This window comes from Castor canadensis, chromosome 9 (genome assembly GCF_047511655.1).
Source record: "Castor canadensis chromosome 9, mCasCan1.hap1v2, whole genome shotgun sequence".
Classification (NCBI taxonomy): Eukaryota; Metazoa; Chordata; class Mammalia; order Rodentia; family Castoridae; genus Castor; species Castor canadensis.
The window spans coordinates 35122764-35145360 of record NC_133394.1 but is presented as its reverse complement, the minus strand read 5'-3'; the positions used below and the strand labels follow the sequence as shown (position 1 = coordinate 35145360).

Genomic DNA, 22597 nt, shown 5'->3' with positions numbered 1-22597 from the left:
TGCTTGGAGTTCCATTCATTTTCAAAATCCTTTTATCTCTTAGCTCACCATACTGGATAATTTCTATTGCTTTGTCTTAAAACTCACTAAATTTTACGTTGGTATATCCAATCTGCTGATAAGTTCATCTGATAAATTTTTCATTTTTTATATTGTAAATTTACTTTCTACAATTTCCATTTGGTTCTCTTATGTAGATTCAATTTTTCTGCTGGTATTTCCTATTTATATACTACCAGAAATCATATTTTTCATTAATTAAATATGTTTATAAGAGCTATTTTAAAGTCCCCTTTTGTGAAAGTCAAAAATGGGGCCATTTTAAGTTGAGTTTTTATTGATGGCTTTTTAAATTCATTCTAGATTCTTATTTCTTTTATGTCATTCTTGTAAAAAAATTGAATCCTGATATTATAGATAAGCTATTGTATGTGATGGATTGTAACATTGTAACATTCCTCAGATGAGTATAGCTTCTTGTTTTAGCAGGCAGTTAAATTTCTGTCATGAACTTATGCAGAATTGAATTTAGTATTTTTTTCAATATTGATTTATATAAAACCCTAGGTATATTATGAGATTGTTGGTAAGACTCAACTTACAAGCTCTGTCTCCCATGTGGCTCTTGTAGGTGTTGGTTTTAGGCTTTGTTAGTGCATATTTAGAGTGGATTTTACTTTAAGCCAGGGTACTTGCTGTTTATATCTTGGTGTCATAGCAAGATACCAGATGTTTTAAGGAGGTGTTAAGATCATTTCACTCTGGCAAGTCAGAAGTATCTAGAGCTTTTCCTCAGTTCTGCTCAACCTCCAGTGTCTCTGTTTGCTTTCAATTCCCTAGAAGTTGTTTTCTTACATGCTTTGAATAGTCATTCCTTGAATATGTACCGTTCGGCTTTCAACTACAGATGGAGTCCTTTACATGGACTTCTGAAGTCTCTCTTCTATAATGACACAAAGCCCAACAGTTACAGCTGCCCCAAGCTCGTTATCTCTATTGCCTCAGAACCACAGGATATTCTTATTTTGCTCAGACTATACTCAGAAAATATTCCTCTGGCAGAGTCCAGGGCAATTGTGAGGGCCATCTCATGAATTTTTTCTGTTATTTGTCTTCATCTGACTATTCTCTACTACCTGAAATTAGTTGCTTTATAGCCTGGATCAGTATTAGCATTCTATACAATGGAAATATGTGTCTGATACTGGTTAATCTATTGTCATTGAAAGGGAAATTAATTAGTTCTTAGTTAAGGCACCAATGACTAAGAATGTTGATTTTAAATTCAAATAGGTGGTAGTTTCTAATCTCTGTGTTTTTTTTCTTTTTCTATTGGTTTCTCAAAGCCCACTTCTTATATATAAACTGGAAATAAGGTCCACATAATAGGGTTATTGTAAGAGAAAATACTGTATAGTACATGCTCTGCAAATATTAGTTATGTTACTGCTTAATATTCCTTAATATTCAGAAATTATTATATTTTATGATCTTAATTATTTTAGAAAGTGTATTTCTGTTATAGAAAGCATTTCTACGACAGTTTAAAGAATTTTCTACTGGAAAGAAGATAACAGCTCAATAACATGAAGAAAAACTAATTTCCATATGGGGACTTTCATCATGAAGTGCTTTTCTAGTGGTGGTTAGTTTTTAATGATCTGTGCAGGAGTAGAGGCTTGAGAAAAGAGTAGTGAGATAGTGACAACATAATTTACTTTCAGTTTTGGAGTGTATCATTCACCTTTGGAGAAAATTTACCATCTTAATAATGTTTGGTTTATGTTAACCTTGAGTGTTGCTGCTATTACCAGAGCAGCTCCCATAAACTGCTAATTATGGGCATGGGAAATCCGCCCTGCCAAGAAGCACATGGGCTCTGGGGAAAGCTAGCCTGAGATTTGTAATTTGAGACAATCCACATGTGTGCAATTGTAGGAATTGACTCTATGGAATTCTACTTTCTTAGAAAAGTACGAATCCTTAATTACTAGATTGCCTATGTAATGGCTAACAAAAAACTAGAGCAGAATTATCTTATTTATAATTTACATAGAAATCAAAAGAAAGTAGTGCTCATTGATTTTGAAGGGATGTTATTGTTCAGAGAATAGAAATATATGTTAACTCCCAGAACACTCCCAGATGTATGTACATTTATTTCGTTTTTCAGGCGGAACCTGAGAACCAGACTGATACTCTCTCTAGTTCAGACAGCTGGGAACTGGTGAGGTGTAGATTTGAACTCAGTCCTGTTTGAAATCACAGTCTTTGCATTTTCCACTTCATCACACTATCATTTTTGAGCCAATTTTACTCACCACAGATATTTTCTTCTTCTGGTCTTTTCCCAATAATGGTATCTCGTAGTTGGCGTAGTTTTTCCTTATTGAGGACATAGAACATAGAACACAAAAACAGGACACAGAAATCAAGATTTAAAAATTTTCACGGCTCAAGATGAAAACATCAATTACAATTACCAGCACCAACATCACTATTTAGTATTAATTTGCTACTTAAAATGTCCCTATCATCCTTATCACTTTATATGCATGATCTTCCTTAATTCTCACTTAATGAAGTGGATGCAAAATGTCATCATTCTATTTTACATACAGGGAAACTGAGGTACATAGAGGCTAAGTAACTAGTGGTAGAGTCAGGATTGTAACCACACCCTAATTCCTTTGGGAGCTATTTTCTGGTCTTAACACTTGTGGGCTCTAACTTGGCTCTTTGGTGTCCTAAAGCAGTAAAGACACAGTGATAGTTTGCTGTTTTCTAAACCTATGTCCAGCCCCTACAGGGTGCATTACTGCCTGGGGTTCTAATTCTAAGCATTAGTGACTCAGAAGATAATGGAATAGAACCAGGTTCCCCTTTTCAGCATATTTTTCATCTTTGTTTTCTAAATATTCTACATTTGGACATCTTTTATTTTCTTAACCAAAAAGAATAAAAACTATCATTGAATAAAACTGTTTTTAGAAGGCAACCTAAGTGTACTGGGTTTTCCTCGTGGTTTCCCTGGAAACCTAAACACATCTTTTCTTGTAGAGTTTTTCCCATTATTTTGCACATGATCCCCTCTATGTGGAGCCTTGCTCTTCCAGCTTGCCATTATGTGAGTAGGAGTGAGGACAGTGAAGGGCAAGGCTTCCAACTTCTCCACCATCTCATCTTCAAGGCCAGGAATTGTACATGGATCTACATCGTTCTGGAAATGCTTCTATTATCAACTCTATGTTTGTGTCATTTTCCCTAGGATCATTCCTCTGTTAAAATACCAAACTTTTACAGTTAATATCTGATAAATTCACTCCCAGGATAGAAATGAATACTTCTATAACTATAAGAGAAGTAGTGAGAAGTTTGTAAAGTATAGGGGAAATGTGTTTATGTGTATGTGTGTTTGTGTGTGTGTGTGTGTGTGTGTGTGTGTGTGTGAGTATCTATGTGTTGGGGTAAGGGAGAATGTTCTTCTTCTTTGATTGTTTAGTCTTTTGTCCAGGCCTTCATGTTAAGGACTGACTGATTCTTCTAACACTATTCAAGTGGGCAAGTGGGGTTACTAAATTTTTGACTTTTATGAAAGGCAGTCTTAGTGTCTAAGGACCTGCATTTTCATGTTGAAGAGTTAATTACACACATTATTCCTGTATTTTAGATGAGTCAGATTGATCTTTATGTAGTGAGTATGCATCATCTTAAATTCTTCTCCAAACTGGATTGGATACAAATATGCAAACAAAATACATACAACCAAGGGTTTAATGAAATCATTTCCAAGAAGCTGACTTACTCAAAATTGAATTGAAATCTTTATTATTTAAGGTTTGAGGAAGATAAAGTAAACTTGCAATACACAATGCAGCACTACTAGGAAGATGATTTTCAGGTTTGCACTGAAGCACATTTTGGCCCATTTCAGGATGAGAGATGTGTGATGATGATATTGGGAAGTGATATTGTAATTCTGATCATGAGCAATGAACAGTTACATTTACAATTGACTTTCTTTAGTATTTGTTTGGCAAAATAACTGTCTTTTTTTGGTATTGCAAGATCTGGACCAGGTCCAACCACCAGTGCACAACCAGAACTGCTCTTAGAGATAGGTGGCTTCTGACAAAACATGATCTCAGTGTGTTTGGAAAGTCCCCTTGCCTACACTGTCTCTGGCCTACAAGCTATATTGTTTGACATTTCATCATTGTGACTCATTTTTCTATTATTTCAAAATGGTTCTTCAAAGCATTGTCTTTTAAATAAGAATTATCTCTTGGGAAAGGTCGTATATTAAGCTAGTATTAATTATTTATACTTTGACCTAAATTAGCTTATCAAATGTATTTAATGAAATAATTACCCAAGAACTGTGTTCTGAGGCAATGAGGCATTTTGTAATATGAAGAAAAAAATGTTAAAATATTTCAGGCATGGGAAGGCCTGTGAGATGGATAGATATGGCCCTGATATTCCTCACTGAGGACTGGCAAGAGTATATTTGCTTTATTTTGTTTTCATTCTCATCCCAGAATCATCTCCTCCAGGAGCTCAACAAGTGAGGGAATGTTCCACAGAGGGTTGAGGCCAGGATTACCTGCTGAATAATTTCCAGGCCACTCTTTCCCATCTGCCAGTGTTTAAATTTCTCCAGGGCTTCATCCATGGACATTTTTCCTTTCTTCACTTGCTCCTGAAGGCGGATGAGTTCTTCCTGCCCAGCAGCCAGACAGTTCCTTGGAATAGAAAAGGCTGGACTCTCCATCCGAACTTTGTCTAAAGAAAAGGGGAGGGTGTTTTAACAGGAAGTTAAAATATGGACAGTTGTGACAAAAATCACTTTAAAAAGTAAGTCTCTGGAGTTTCTTGTTCTTAACTGTGTAAGCAGTTACAGAATCAGTTTAAAATTATTTGTTTGTTTTGGAGATAAGGTCTTGCTATGTAGCCCAGGCTGGCCTTGAACATGCTATTCTTCTGCCTCAGTCTCATGAGTTCTGGGATTACAGACTCAGGCCACCATGACTGACCAGTTCAAAAATCTTTTAAAGAGTGGTGGTACCTGGAAACTGATGTTATAGGTAGAAAGAATATATTTTATGCTGGAAATGGTGGCACATGCCTATTACCCCAGCACTTAGGAGGTTGAGGCAGGAAGATTGTAAGTTCAAGACCAGGCTGACTTTTTTGAGACTCGGTCACAACAAAACAAAACAAAACAAAACCAAAAACCAAAAACTGAAAGAGAAAGAAAGAAAGAGAGAGAGAAGAGAGAGAAAACATAAAGGCCAGGGAAAGAAAGAAACTGTAGCAAACTTTCAGCATGTACAATTTGCAGCATCTACAATTTGCAGAATTGTAGGAAGTGCCAATTCCCCCCCGCTTTTTGTGAGAATTAAGAGAGTGCAAATGGGTCGGGATTCCAAGATGGCCAAATGGAAGTGCTGGGTGCTTCCTCCTTCAAAAGGAAATCAAAATCAAATGGAGGTTGGCATTTTGAGGTGAATGACTGTGAAAGACTTCTGGAACTCAGAGAAAGACTGGAACCTTCTGAGGTTTGGAGACCTGAAACTACAGCATAGGAATATCAGTAACTGTGACCCTGACTTCACTGCTGAGAAGGGAAATTTCTCTTTTCAGGGGAATGAATAGGAGGGTCCTAGGAAACCTCATAAGCATAGATACTGGCAACCCTAGCACTGAGAAGTTTCATTGTTGTCACTGGCTTGCAGTCCAGTTAGGAGAACAACCCAAAGTATTCACCCTAACTTTCCTTTGGAGAAGGAACTCATGTTATCTCCCCACCTAGAGCCTAGGCTGCTGAAGTTTGATGCCACCTTGAGAAGGGAGCAGTTGTCTGACTTAATACTGTCCTGGGTGTCAATCACCTCTGAATATCTCCAATCTCAACAACCCACAGAACTTTTACCACATGAGCAAAGGTGACTACAACCTCATGATCCCCATGATTCAGAAGAGCAACTGTGATTCTAGTTCCAAGGGCTTATACTTTAGGAGACAGGTATTTCAGCATGGGGCTGGAGGATAGGTATGTCATTCTCAAGAACTGAGAAGTGAAGACATTTGTCCTCTGGGACCTTAGGTGTGGGCAGCTTGCTGCCTACCCTAATTGGTTGGGTGTGTGCCACCGCTATCCCCCACTACTACCTACCACCTCAAGTGGCTGGATGTAACCCACTTTTGGGTATAGGCCCATGTTACCACTGGACCTAGAACTGAGTATGCTGGGTACCAAGGGAATCCCCTGATGCTACCTCCTCTGCAAGCTCCTGAATGTGGGCCTGCACCATTGCTGGGTCTGGGACTACTATTTTCCACTGCCACCTACCACCACAGATGGGCAAGTGTGGGCCTGAACCACTGCTTGAAATTGCAAAGAGGGGGTTCCTTGCTTTGGGTTTCCTGCTGGTGCCTACCCTGTGGCCAGCCACTTGTCAGCCTGTACCACTATTCTTAGAAATAAAAGTAGGTACAGTGGTTCCACATCACCACCTCACTCTGTGCCCAGCTGCTTTTGAACCCATTGTCAGAACTGAAAGCAGATGCTTCATGCCCCCAACTGTTTGCTTCCCACTTTTTGATGCTTCCCTGAACTAATTAAAGGTGCCACTTTTGTAGGTGGAGTGACTCTATAAAGGCACTCCACCACCACTGTTGTGTATACCACATTTGCCTGGGCCACTAGAATGTCCTAATCATGGATAGTCCTGAAGCTCATTTGTGGAACCTAGACCTAAAGTGATGATTATGATTATGGTGGGGTATGAATATGAAGGGAGAACAGTCTGAGTGGGGATCAAAGAGAAGAGGGGGTGAGGGAAAGGAATAAACAGGATGCTGAGGGAGGTGATGATTGAAATATACTACATGTATATATTTGAAGACAGCATAATGAAAAGCACCAAACACTGTATAAAAAAGAGAAGAGAGACAGGGGAATGGGAACACAATGGAGGAGGTGAACTGCTTCAAACTACACTGTACACATGAATGGAATTAGCAGGATGAAACCCCTTCATACTATTAATTTATACTATATTAAAATATAATAAAGCTAATTTAAAAAGAATAAATCAAAGGGTAGTCAAAACAAACAAATGACTTTATGAAATGACAGGAGTAAGTCCTTACTTGTCAATAGTAAACTTGAATGTAAATGGACTAAATCCCCCAGTTAAAAGACACAGATTGGCTGAATGGATATAAAACAGAACTAAAGAATATGCTGCCTATAAGAAACTCACAACAGAAAATGGAATGATAGAAAAGATACTCCACACAAACGGAAATCATCAGCATGTAAGTGTAGCTATTCTTATATCAGAAAAAACAGACTTAAAGACAGAAACTATAAAAAGAGACAAACAATGTCACTAAATAATGACCAGGGGATCATTTATAAAATTTGGAGCCCCAAATTTTATAAAATAAACATTATTAGGTTTAAAGGGAGAGAGAATTCAGAACAATAATAGGGGGAACATAAACAATCCACCAATGAATAGATCATCCACAAACAAAAATATCAACAAAGAAACAACAGGTAACCTACACTATTGATCAAATGGGTCTAAAAGATATTTACACAATATTTCATCCAACCATGCAGAATACCCATTATTTTTATTAACACATGAAATTTTCTCTAGAATAGACCATTTGTTATGTCACAAAACAAGTCTCATCAAGTTAAAAATACCACATCATGTATCTTTTCTGAACTCAATGGAATAAAACTAGAAATAAACAGTCAAAGTAACTTCAAAAATTTAACAAATTTGTAGAGATGTAATAACATGTTACTTGGCAAAAAATGGGTCATTGAAGAAATCAAAAGGGAAATTTGAAACTTTCTTGGCAGCAAGTGATAATGAATAAACTGGGATAACCAAAAGAAGTACTAAGAAATTTATAACCATAAGTACTTACAAGAGAGAGAGAGAGAGAGAGAGGGAGAGAGAGAGAGAGAGAGAACCCCAAATTAGTGGAACTAAAAAAACAACAGATATCACAGCAGAAATAAAGGAAATAGAGACCAAAAAATATGAAAGATAAATAAAATGAAGAGTTGGATTTTTTTAAAAGATAAAGTCAGCAAAACCTTTAGATAGACTATGAAAAAAGGAAAGAAGATCCTAGTACATAAAAGCAGAGATTAAATAGGAGACATTACAAATGATACCACAGAAATGCAAATGATAATTAAAGACTATTGCAAACAACTATGTGCCAACAAATTGAGAAACCTAGAAGAAACTTCTGGATACATAACCTACCAAAATTGAACAATGAAGACAAAAAATAATGAATTCATAGGAAAATCTCTATCGACAAAGAAAAGTCCTGACTTCCTAAATAGTTCTACCAAATTTTAGAGGAAGGTAGAGGGGTTAATGCTAATTCTTCTCAAACTATTGCAAAAAATTGAAAGTGACGGAGTTTTTTCCAAACATCTTAGGAGACCAGCATTACTGACTCTGAATTCAGACAAATACACACCCATAAAACTATAGAACAATATGAACAATATCTCTAATTAACACAGATACAAAAATTCTCAACAAAATGCTAGTAATTCAAGTCAACAGTGTATTGAAAAGATCATTCATCATGGTGAAGTAGAATTTGTCCCAGGAATGTAAAGATGGTTCTATACACCCAAATTAATAAATATAATATATCACATCAACAAAGGAAGGACAAAAGTCATATTCTTATCTCAAGAGAGGCAGATCATACCTCAACACAATAAAGGCTATATGCAACAGATCAATAGTCAACATCGTAGTGAACAAGGAAAAAATAAAAGCTTTTGTCTAAGATCTGGAATAACAAAAGGGGGTCCACTGTCACCACTTTAATTCAACATAGTGGTGCTACCCAGAGCAATTAAGCAAGACAAAGAGATAAAAGATATATAAATAGAAAGGGAAGAAGTCAAATCATCCCTCTTTGAAGATGATATAATTCTAAATATAGAAAACATCTACAGACTCCACTGAAGGACTACTAGAATTGAAGCTGGGGATGATGGCATGGGCCTGGATCCCAGCTTCATGGGAAGCTAAGATTGGGAGGATGGTGGTTCCAAGCCTGCCTAGGCAAAAATGTTCATGAGACCCCATTTCAACAAGAACAGCATCTGTCATCCCATCTATGCCAAGAAGCATAAAATATGGAGACCATGGTTCAGGCCAGACCAGGCAAAAAACTGAGACCCTATCTCAAAAATAACCATAACAAAAACAGCTGAAGGTGTCATTTGATCAGTGGAATGTCTGTTTAGCAAGTATGAGGCCCTGAGTTCAAACCTCAGTACTACTCCCCCAAAAAACCTACTAGAACTGATAAATGAATTCAATAGCAGAATATAAAATCAATATGCAAACATCAGTAGCATTTTAGTTTATGAATAATGATATTGCTGAGGAATAATTCATAAAAGAAATTGTATTCACAATTAGTTATGTAAAGGAGAAATATCTAGGAATAAATTTAACCAAGAAGTAGAAGATCTGTACAGTGAAAATAATAAAACTCTAATAAAAGAAATTAAATAAGACCCTAAAATCGAAACATTGCCTATTCACAAAACTAGGAAAAAAACCTCTTAAACTCACATGCAAGCACAAAAAATCTTAAATATATCCACAGCAGTTTGGACAACCAGAACTAAGATGAAGGTATCATATTACCAAATTTCAAAACAGTATGGTATTGGTATAAAAACAGACATATAGACCAATGGAACAGAATAGAGATCCCAGAAATAACTGCATGCATTTACAACAGCTGATCTCAAGAAAGACACCAAAAACACAGCAAAGAAAGGACTGCCTCTTTTAAATGGTGACAGGAAAACTAGACATTCAAATGTAGAGGACTGAAACTTGATTGCTATCTTTCCTCTTGTACAAAACTGAACTCAAAATTGGATCAAAGATCTAAACATGAGACTTGAATCTCTGATATACTAGAAGAAAACAGGAGAAATACTCCAAGACATTTATATAGGCAGTGAGTTTTTAAAAGAAGATTCCAAAAACTCAAGAAACAAAAACAAAAATAGACAAAAACTAAGAAGCTTTTATACAGCAAAGGAAACAATGACATAATCCAGATACATTCTGAAATTGGAAAAAAATCATTAGAATCTATTCATCACACAAAGGATTAATATCCTTGATATATAAGGAACTTAAGTAACTCAATAACAAAACCAAATAATCCAATTAACGTGGGCAAAGGATATAAATTAATGTTTCTCAAAGAAGGTATACAAGTCAATAAACACATGAAAAAGTGCTCAACTTCATTTGCCATAAGGGATGTGGCAAGTAAAAACCACAATAAGATATCATCTCACCCGTGTTAGAATAATATTATAAAAAAGTCAGAAAACTGAAATGCAGTAAGGATGTGGAGAAAAGAGAACCTTATATACCATTGTTGCAAATGTAAATTAGTATTGCCATTATGGGGAACAGTATGGAGGTTACTCAAGGAATTAAAAATAGAACTAACATATGATCCAGAAATCTCTCTTCTGGATGTATATCCAAAGGCAATTCTATCAGCATATCAGAGACAATTCTACACCCTTCATACTTATTGTTATGCTATTCATAATAGCTAAGATATGAAATGAACTCAGATTTCCATTCATCAGTAGCTGGATAAAGAAAACATGCCATATACAAAATAGAATATTATTTATCTATAAAAGAATCAATCTTATTATTTTCAGCAAAATGGTTGGAATTGGTGGGCATTATGCTAAATGAAATAAATCATACATGAAATAAAAAAATACCATGTTTTCTGTTGTATGCGGATGCTGAAAATAATATAATATATAATATATAACACAGACTTCTAGAGGCTGAGAAGCGGTGTGGAGAACAGAGAGAGGAAGGTGGGGTAGTGGGTTCCTAAACACAGCTAGATAGAAGCAATAAGGTTAATGTTTTACAGAATTGTGAGAAGACAATAGTTCACGAAACCTATTATACATTTTATGAATAACTAAAAGAGAACTTGAAGGCTATAAACACAAAAATAATGATAAGATGGAAACATTAATTACCCTGATTTGATCACTGTATTTTCTTTTTATTGTTTGTTTTTTCATTTCTGTTTTCTGAGAGAGGGTCTTCCTTATGTAGCCCATGCTGACCTTGAACACACAATCCTCCTACCTCTGTCTCCCAAGTGCTGGGATTACAGGCTTGCACCACCCCTTCCAGACTCATCTGTACAAACTGTGTATACACATTGTAATAACACACTGGTACCATAAATAAATACAATTACTTAAAAGTATTTAAAGAGAGGGAAATATGAACTACCCTGATTTGACCATAGCATACTCTACATATGTATTGAATTATCACATTGTACCCCTACACTTATATAATTGAAGTAAAAAAAATTATAATAAAAATAAAATTTAAAAAGTGCACACTTAGTCTAGTGCCTGCCATATAGTAAGTTAAATAAATGCTAACACTATTAATAATATTTGTTGAATAAACAATATCTAAAAGCCAGATCTTAGAAAATAGATCTTGATCAAAATCTAAGTGTCATAAGAGGCTGCTTAGGATTATTTGAAACTTTATTCCTGAAAGATTCAAAACAAATAATTGCCTGTTTTGATTTGAAATCCTTTTCAAAAGGGTTTCTTTAGGAGCTTGTCACATTTATTCACTCAGCCATAAGAAGGATATTAGACTGCCCAGTTTTCCATGTGTAGATGTCAGGGTAACACTAGAGGCTAGCATGAGGTATAGTGGTACCCTACTGGCAGACCAGGGGCAAATTCAGTATTTCACTTGTCCATCACAGGATTTAAAGTCATAAACAGACCCACACGTGTATACCAGATCACTCTCAGGCCTGCCACTCCTAATAGTAACTGGGGATGACAACACACTTCCAAGACTGCAGTAAGTTTGTTCCCGCTCATTTCTAAATTTTCACTGAGTACAACAAACTTATTGTACTATCCCAGGAGAGGCAGGGTAATAGAGAAACAGCACATGTCTTAAGCCATAGTCAAATCTAAACAGAGTCCAGAGGATAGAAGATAGTCTCGCCCAAATGTATTTTAGTAAACTCTTCCTGGAGAAATCTGCTCATTAGTGGGAAGACTTCTTCAAGAAAGAAAGACAATGGAGGATCCAAGATGGCGACTAGAGTGCAGAAGCAGACAGCTGAGCTCCATAAATCAAAACTTTGGCTGGAACCACACTTGGCAGAAAAAAGCACTACGAAGAATCAAAACTTTGACACCCCAAAACTCCAGTCCATAGAAAGCTTCTCCATACCATGTTACACTGAGAAAACAGGAGGGCTCCTGCGCCACCAGACACCAGCTCCAAACCTGCTTGGGAGATATTTCGCAGACTAACAAGTGAGCAAATAAGTAGCATGTGGTATTCCCACAGCCACCCCTGGGAAAAACCAGTATAACCCCCTGGACAGACTGACCCCCCCGCCCTGCAAAAAAACAAAAAACAAAAAAAATGAATAATAAACAAGGAACTAAAAGGAAACTTTCAGTAAACAAAGACTAGAAAGGCAGAAGGGCCAACAGTGGGCGGGTAATAAGCCACTGCCTGAAATAAGGTAGAGAGCAGTCCGTAAAGCTCATCTCCTGAGCCAGTGAGCAACATCTAAAGTAAAACAACACTGCAAAATTGAAAAGCAATCAGCAAACCAGCATAACATGCTGATAGCAGTGAGCTGGCTGACGGATCTCTCATCTTGCCCCAGAGAAAGGGGCAAGGCAAAGAAACAAGCCCCCAGTAAACCAGCACAGTGAAAACCCAACTCCAAAGCAGGATGGCTGGTGAACCACGGAACTGATCTCCAGAACCTGAGGACAATATACAAACTCAAACTGCCACACATCACTGAGGGAGGAGCTGACTAAGCAGCCGCTGCTGAAAGACACCTGGCGAGACTAAGACAGAGCTTTTGCTTAAATACCATCACCAGGACTGGATGCTAAAGGAGTAACACCAGAACTACTAAGAATGAAACTCTATTGTTCCTGAAATTGGAATTTTTTTGTGTTTGTTTTGTTCCGTTTGTTTGTCCATGACCTCTCCCTGTTGATTTCTTTGGTTTTCCTTTTTTTTTTTTCTTTTTTTGTTCTGTTAGTTTTACTATTGTAAGTTAGCTAATATTAAATTACATACAGACCAGGAACAGAAACAGCATACATCCACTAACCTAAAACCCAATATACCCTCAAAACAAAATTAAGCCAAGGGAAAGTATCAGGTGACTAAAACCATCAATAGCCTATCAAGACCATAGTTACATAGTAAAAAGTGGAGCGATGGGAAGACAAAAAAGGGATGGAAACCATTCTCTCCCTAAAAATAAATTAATACAGGATTCAGAGGGAAATGAAGAAAATGGATACCCAGTTCCAGACTCCAATAAAACAAGGATAAACTATGTGAAGGATCTCAATGAAGCCCACAAGAACAACCTGAAAGAAGAAATCCTGCAAGAATTCACTGAGAACTTCATGGAGATGTTACTAGACATGGTCAACCAAAATGTAAAAGAGGCACTCAAGAAATTCCAAGATAACAAAAGTAAAGAATATTAGAAGACACAAAAACAAATAAATGAACCCAGAGAAGCCCTAAATAAACACCAAATGAAACAGAGAACACCATAAATAGAGATAAATGAATTAAGGATGAAAATTGACAATATTAAAAAGGAAGTGACCCATGATATGGAAAACCTCAGAAAAAAAGAATGAAACAGAAATACAAAACACAATGGAAGGCCACTCCAGCAGACTAGAACAAGCAGAAGACAAAATCTCAGAACTTGAAGATGAAAAGGAATTAAAGGAAAAACTGAAGAGCTGTTAGTCAAACAACACAAGACCTGTGAAAGAAGTATGCAAGAACTCACCAACTCCATCAAAAGACTAGACGTGACAATCATGGACATTAAAGAAGAAAAGGTGCAAGCAAAAGGAATTCATAATATATTCAATAAAAAAAAAAAAACAGAAATTTTACCAAATCTAGAGAAACTATGCCCATTCAGATACAAGAAGCCTCCACGACACCAAACACACTTGACCAAAATAGAACTACCCCACAACATATTATTAAAACAACAAGCATAGAGAATAGAGAAAGAATATTAAAGGCTGTAAGAGAGAAAAGACAAATAACATCCAAAGGTAAACCCATCAAAATCACAGATTTCTCAAAGGAAACCTTAAAAGCAAGAAGAGCATGAGTGAGGTATTCTGGGCACTGAATGAAAATAACTTCAACACTAGGATATTCTACCCAGCAAAACTATCATTCAAAATAGATGGAGCAATAAAAGTCTTCCATGATAAGCAGAAACTCAAACAATATATGACCACCAAACCATGACTACAAAAGATTCTTCAAGGAATTCTGCACACAGAAAATTCAAGCAAACAAAACCATGAAAGGACAGGCAGTTACCAAATAACAGGAGAAGAAAAGGCAAGAAAGTAGAGAGTAACACTGATTCAGCTGCACACAATCAAACCCTTAAACAATAAAAACAACTAAATGACAGGAGTCACCACCTCCCTATCAACACTAACACTGAATGTTAATGGACTTAATTCCCACATCAAAAGACACTTTTTGGAAAACTGGACTGAAAAGGAAGATCCAACAATCTGTTGCTTACAGCAGACCCATCTCATTGACAGAAACAAGCACTGGCTTAGGGTAAAAGGCTGGAAGAAGATTTACTAAACCAATGGCCCATGAAAACAGGCAGGAGTATCGGACAAAGTAGACTTCAAACCTACATTGATCAAATGAGATAAAGAAGGACACTCCATACTAATAAAAGGGGAAATAAACCAAAAGGAAATAAGAATTATAAAACTATATGCACCCAACATCAATGCACCCAATGTCATTAAACAAACTCTGAAGGACCTAAAAACATATATAGATTCCAACACAGTGGTAGTGGGAGACTTTAATACCCTCTTATCACCAATAGATAGGTCATCTAAACAAAAAATCAAAGAAATTCTAGAACTAAATTACACCATAGATCAAATGGACTTAGTTGATGTCTACAGAATATTTCATCCAACTTCTGCACAATACACATTCTTCTCAGCAACCCATGGAACCTTCTCTAAAATTGATCATATCTTAGGGCACAAAGCAAGCATCAGCAAATATAAGAAAATAGAAATAATACCATGCATTCTATCTGATAACAATGCATTAAAACTAGAACTTGACAACAAAAACAACAGTAAAAAACATGCAAAGAATTGGAAGCTGAACAACACATTGCTCAATGATCAATGGGACATTGATGAAATAAAAGAGGAAATTAAAAGGTTCATGGAAGTTAATGAAAATGAAAACACAACCTACCAGAACCTATGGGACCGACACAGCAAAGGCAGTCCTAAGAGGAAAGTTTATAGCCATGACTGCATATATTAAAAGGGCAGAAAGATCTCGAATTAATGACCTAATACTACATCTCACACACCTAGAAAAATACAAACAAGCAAAGCCCAAAACAAGCAGAAGGAGAGAAATAATAAAAATAAGGGCCAAAATCAATGAAATAGAAACAAAAAAAACCATACAAAGAATGAATGAAACAAAAAGCTGTTTCTTTGGAAAAATCAATAAGATTGACAGACCCCTGGAAAACCTGATTAAAATGAGGAGGGAAAAGACCCAAATCAGTAAAATCAAAAATGCAAAATGGGAGATAATAATAAATTCCATGGAAATCCAGGAAATCATCAGAGACTTCTTTGAGAACCTATATTCTAATAAATTTGAAAATTTTGAAGAAATTGACAGATTTCTATATACTTATGACCATTCAAAATTGAAACAAGAGGATATTAATCACCTGAATAAATCTGTAACACAAAATGAAATTGAAGCAGCAATAAAGTCTCACAAAAAAGTCCAGGACCTGATGGATTCTCTGCTGAATTCTATAAGTCTTTAAAAAAGAAATAATACCAACCCTCCTTAAAGTGTTCCATGAAACAGAAAGGGAAGGAACACTGCCTAACTCATTTTATGAAGCCACTATTACACTTATCCCAAAACCAGGCAAAGACACCTCCAAAAAGGAGAACTATAGTCCAATCTCCTTAATGAACATTGATGCAAAAATCCTCCATAAAATAATGGCAAACTGAATTCAACAGCACATCAGAAAGATCATTCACCATGACCAAGTCAGCCTCATCCCAGGGATGAAGGGGTAGTTCAACATATACAAATCAATAAATGCAATACAGCACATTAATAGAAGCAAAGACAGAAACCACTTGATCATCTCAATAGATGTAGAAAAAGCCTTCAACAAGATCCAACACACCACTTCATGATAAAAGCTCTAAGAAAACCAGGAATAGAAGGAAAGTACCTCAACAATGTAAAGGCTGTATATGACAAACCTACAGCCAGCATCATACTTAATGGAACCGAAACCATTTCCCCTGAAGTCAGGAATGAGACAAGTGTACCCACTATACCCACTCCTATTCAACAATAGGAGAGCAATTAATAATAGCCAGAGCAATTAGGCAAGAAGAAGAAATAAAAGGAATACAAATAGGTAAAGAAACTGTCAAAATATCCCTATTTGTAGATGACATGATCCTATACCTTAAAGACCCAAAAAACTCTATCCAAAAACTCTTAGACACCATAAACAGCCACAGCAAGGTGGTAGGATACAAAATCAATTTTCAAAAATCATTAGCTTTTTTATACACCAATAATGAACAAACTGAGAAAGAATATATGGAAACAATTCCATTCACAATAGCCTCAAAAAAAAAAATCAAATACCTAGGAGTAAACTTAACAAAGGATGTGAATGACCTCTACAAGGAGAAATACAAACCCCTGAAGAAGGAGATCGAGGAAGACTACAGAAGGTGGAAAGATCTCCTGTGCTCATGGATTGGTAGCATCAACATAGTAAAAATGGTTATACTACCAAAAGCAACTTACATGTCTAATGCAATTCCCATCAAAATCCCAATGACATTCATCACAGAGATTGAAAAATCTACCCTAAAGTTGATTTAGAAAACAAGAGACTGCAAAGAGCCAAGGCAATACTCAGCAAAAAAAGGCAATGCTGGAGGTATCACAATACCTGACTTCAAACTATATTACAAAGCAATAGCCATAAAAACAGCATGGTACTGGCACAAAAACAGACATGAAGACCAGTGGATATGAATCCACACAGCTATGCCCACCTTATTTTTGACAAAGTTGCCAAAAACATATGATGGAGAAAAGACAGCCTCTTCAACAAATGTTGCTGGGAAAAGTGGTTATCAGTCTGCAAAAAACTGAAACTAGATCCATGTTTATCACCCTATACTAGGATCAACTCAAAATGGATCAAGGACCTTAATATCAGACCCAAAACTCTGAAGTTAGTACAGGAAAGAGCAGGGAATACTCTGGAAGTAATAGATTTAGGCAAGGACGTCCTCAATAGAATCCCAGCAGCTCAGCAAATAAGAGAAAGGATGGACAAATGGGACTCATGAAATTAAAAAACTTCTGTACAACAAAAGAAATGGTCTCTAAACTGAAGAGACCACCCACAGAGAGGGAGAAAATATTTGCCAGCTACACATCAGACAAAGGACTGATAACCAGAATATACAGGGAACTTAAAAAACTAAACTCTCCCAAAATCAATGTAAAGAAATGGGCAACTGAAGTAAACAAAACTTTCTCAAAATAAGAAATTCAAATGGCCAAAAAACACATGAAAAAATGCTTACCATCTCTAGCCATAAAGGAAATGCAAATCAAAACCACACTAAGATTCCACCTCACCCCTGTTAGAATAGCCACTGCTGGTGGGAATGCAAGCTAGTTCAACCACTCTGGAAGAAAAATATGAAGGCTTCTTAAAAATCTAAACATATATCTGCCATATGATCCATATGATCCAGCAATCCCACTCCTGGGGATATACCCAAAGGAATGCAACACAGGTTACTCCAGAGGCACTTGCATACCTATGTTTATTGCAGCGCTATTCACAAGCTAAGTTGTGGAACAGCTAAAATGCCCCACTACTGACGAATGGATTAAGAATATGTGGTATTTATACACAATGTAGTTTTACTCAGCCATGAAGAAGAATGAAGTCTTATTATTCTCAAGTAAATGGATGGAACTGGAGAACATCATTCTGAGCGAGGTTATTCAGGCTCAGAAGACCAAAAATCGTATGTTCTTCCTTATATGTGGACTTTAGATCTAGGGCAAATACAGCAATGTGTTTGGACTTGGGTCACATGATAAGGGGAGAGCACATATGGGAGGTATGGGGATAGGTAGGAAACCCAAAACATGAAAGTGTTTGATGTCCCCACTGCAGAGGAACTAATACAGAAACCTTAAAGCAACAGAGGTCAATATGGGAAGGGGATGAGGAACTAGTGAAAAGATTAGGTAGAGATGAATTAATTTGGGTTGTAACACACTTGTTCATGGAAGCAATGCTAGGAATCTCTCTGTATAGCTATCCTTATCTCAACTAGCAAAAACGCTTTGTCTTTCTTATTATTGTTTATGTCTTCCCTTCAACAAAATTGGAGAAAAGGGCAGAACAAGTTTTGCCTGGAAGTGAGTGGGGTGGGGTGGGGGGAGCAGGAGGAGGTAAGGGGGCAGGGGGCAGGGGGCAGGGGGGAGAAAAGGTCCAAACAATGTATGAACATGTGAATAAATGAATAAAAAATGAAAAAAAAAAAGAAAGACTGCATTGTATCTAGACCATATTGACGAGGATTTGGGAAATGAGGAGGGCACTCAAATTCATAGCAGTATGGACTCATTAATAGAATTAGAATTGGTTATTCTGGAAGGAAGAAGTTTCAATTACTTGAAAGCAGGTATTAAGTACTTGAAGGGGACTAGAGACTTGGGCCTTTCCTGGAATGACCTAATGTACATCTCCATTTTGATAAGGACTGTAATATTAAATCATGGAGGTGGGACACAGACAGGGTATCTTTCTGAAATATTTACTTGCACATAAAACTGCTTGATAGCCAATCATTCTGATTCTCATGCAGGCTTTCTTGACTTGTCTTTTGGCTTCAGAAGTCTATTGCCCCAGAACTAACAAGATGTCAACAGATTCTATACTCTTAAATCTTCCTTCAGGGACCACAAAGCATCAAGTTGTCCCAAGGGAATTGGGGAAACATAAGTCAACCAGAGGGCTAACTGGTTCAGCAGCAAAAAGCACAGTTACAACTGAGACTGTTTCTATACCATTTGCTTTTTATAGGCTTCCACACTCAAATTCAATTTGTGAGATGCAGTTTACCGTAGCGTTCAATGTGCTATTGCTACATGAGTGGGGAGGTTTAGCATCATTTAACAGCTATGTAGCCATCGCCTCACTTCTGTCATTCCTTTGCCTAAATGTAAATCCTTTAATCTCAAGTAACTCCTGCAGCTAGATTTTCTGTTTTGGCAGAATCTTCCCCTCAAATGGTACCAATTTCAGTCTTGCTTTAGTTACAGGCTTGACTGAATTTTAACATTCTTCAATAATATTTCAATTACCCTTGTATATTTCAAATTCCTACTATTAAAATATCAATAAGATGACTTTTGGGGGGAGTGAGGTATTTCAGTCTTTCATGATTGTGTAGAGAGAACAGAGAAACAAATTCAGGAGCACCAAAAGTACCCGATATTGAGTTCCAAAAGTGAGTTGCTTACAGATAAACTAATTTTAAATATGTCTGTTTTTGCTTTTCTTCTCATGAAAAATATTACAGAATTTTTTTTTGATAAATTACTGCTAGGCACAACAAGTCACAAAGAAAAATGATTTAGACATTTTACTACATTTTCCTTTTAGGAACAGACTAGTTAAACTAAAATGTGCGGACTGTAATTATTGATAGGGTTTACAAGATTACTTTTTGCATTTAGATTGCTATTTGATGGTAGTGGTGATGGTAGATTTTTCTTCCTCTCCAATTTTATGTTTTTTTAGTTGACTTTTAAAGAGTTAGTGTAATTTTAGCATAATTTTCATCAAAAAATATTTGTCAGACTGCTAAACTGTGCATATTTGAAGACTCTTGGCCACTTGTAAAAGCTACAAGACAAACTAAAGTTTCTGAAGTTTTTTAGTTCCTTTTTGATAGATTTTTCTTTACAATATTTTTCATTTGACTAACTATTGATTATAGAAATAACTTACAACCCATTATGGTGAATATCTGAATCGGTAGACTAAGTAAGAAAGCTTTTCACTAAAATCCTTTGCTGCTGAGTGACTGGATAGAAAACCATTTTTTACTAAAACTTTGGAAGGAAACAACATAATTGGCTTTGTTAGGCAACAAGGCCAGTACAAAATATTTACTGAATAAATAGCATACCACTATTAAGAAAATAAGAAAAAGGTCCACACTGCAACACAGAAAATGCTTACTATATAGGTGTATTGTGTGTGCATATATACAATATATATATAAGTATATAAACCAGATACAAAATTACATATACAGTAAAACTTAATGGCACAAAAGTTGTGCATATAATTAAGCATCAAAGGAAATTTTTTTCTGATTTAGATCTGTGAGATCTACTGGTCCATATCTACCACATTAACTTCTCTTTTGGGGGCTAGAATGCTATAGTACTATTATTGGCTACACAGCCATTTATCTCATAAGTCCCGTGGTGGTCAGAATCTTGCTGATCTACCCATAAAATTTTTTAATGGCAGTACTGGTTTTTGTCTGGTGTCAGAGGAAGAATTGGATTTTAAACAAACAGCTCAAAAAAATGAAAAACGTAAAGATGATAAAAATTATTCTTTTGTAATGATAAAGGTCATTATTTTTTTCAAAAAATCCCATTTTCTGTAATAATACTATAATGGTTTTTACAATAAGAAAAGTTCTCTGAACTTGCCAGTGGATTTCCCCATGGAACTCATACTCTTTCAGTCTCTGTCAGATACACTACTATAAGAACATTCCAGGCCACCTGCTTTTCTATTTATCATGCTAAAAAGGTTAAAGCATTTTGTATATTATATCATCATAGTAAATTATTTTGTGTCAATTCCAAAGAACAGGATAGCTCTACTTTTAAACTAGTAATTTATTCCCAATGATGTTGAGTGACTATTCTTTCTTACTTTGTAAGATTTAAAAAATCACAAAAAGTTAAATAATAATTTATCTCTTTTGCAAAGATGATGATCTTTTGCATTAAGATCATCATGTATTTTTTCTTAATTAAATAACTGATATAACATATTAATATTTTCTATGATATAAAAATTCTTCTTTTAGTTGAAGTTGAAATAACTCCAAAAATCGTATGTTCTCCCTCATATACGGACATTAGATCAAGGGCAAACACAACAAGGGGATTGGACTTTGATCACATGATAAAGCGAGAGCACACTTGGGAGGTATGAGGATAGGTAAGACACTCAAAAAACTAGATAGCATTTGTTGCCCTCAGTGCAGAGAAACTAATGCAGATACTTTAAAGCAACAGAGGCCAATAGGAAAAGGGGACCAGGAACTAGAGAAAAGGTTAGCTCGAGAAGAATTAATTTAGAAGGTAACACACATGCATAGGAAAGCAATGCAGGTCAACTCCCTGTATAGCTATCCTTATTTCAACTAGCGAAAAACCTTGGTCCTTTCTATTATTGCTTATACACTCTCTTCAACAAAATTAGAGATAAGGGCAAAATAGTTTCTGCCTGGTAGCAAGGGGGTCAGGGGGGAGAGGGAAGGGGTGGGGCAGTAAGGGGGGGATGGGAAAAGGGGGGAGAAATGACCCAAACATTGTATGCATATATGAATAAAAAAAAAAAAAAGAAAGAACTCGCAAAGTTTACCCCTGGTTATCTTTTGATAAACTTATGGAACAACTCCTTAGTTGTACAATTGAAATAATTATGATAATTAGTATTTTCTTAAAGAAGTCATATGTTTTTTATACAGGAGAAAATTAAACATTCCTTAATTCTGCATTCTGTCATTTTACAACTGATTTTCTCTTTTTCCTTTTTTGTCTTAATTAATGGTTGGTTTTTACATTGGTGTTTCTCCCCCATTAGATTTGCCACAGGCTTTGCAGATTTTCTTTTTTTAAAAAATAAACTTTTATAGTTAGTCAAAATTTTGTGAGTTTTGCAAGTGTTAATGCTTTCATTTTTATCTTTATTTTTAACTCTATTTTTTTCATTGCCTTTATTCCATTTTTTGTAGTAGTACATCTAATTTATTTCCTTCTGTCTTATTTAATAGTGGAAGATTTTAAGGCATGAGTTTGGCTCTTTTTATAGAGGTAGTTTATATCACTTTTTTCTGTAGTCAGTTGTATTTTAATTTTTTCTTTGTGTTAAGCACTTTAAAAAATTTCCTCAGTTCTATTTTTTAGCACTTCCATTGTTAATTTTAAAAATACTTCACTGAGATCAGACATGAGCTGAATTGGTTATATTTTTATTGAGT

The 22597-nt window shown here is 35.9% G+C and overlaps 1 protein-coding gene across 3 annotated transcripts in view; it reads right to left on the bottom strand.

Annotated features, from left to right (window-relative positions):
• Bank1 (B cell scaffold protein with ankyrin repeats 1) overlaps positions 1-22597 on the bottom strand; it is a 297267-nt gene that overhangs the window by 13920 nt on the left and 260750 nt on the right. For all 3 annotated transcript variants that reach the window (XM_074041439.1, XM_074041437.1, XM_074041440.1), the window contains 2 exons: positions 4607-4785; positions 2322-2385 (listed from right to left, as the gene is read on the bottom strand). In XM_074041439.1, the coding sequence (XP_073897540.1) occupies positions 2322-2385; positions 4607-4785 (243 nt within the window). The remainder of the gene's footprint in view (positions 1-2321; positions 2386-4606; positions 4786-22597) is intronic.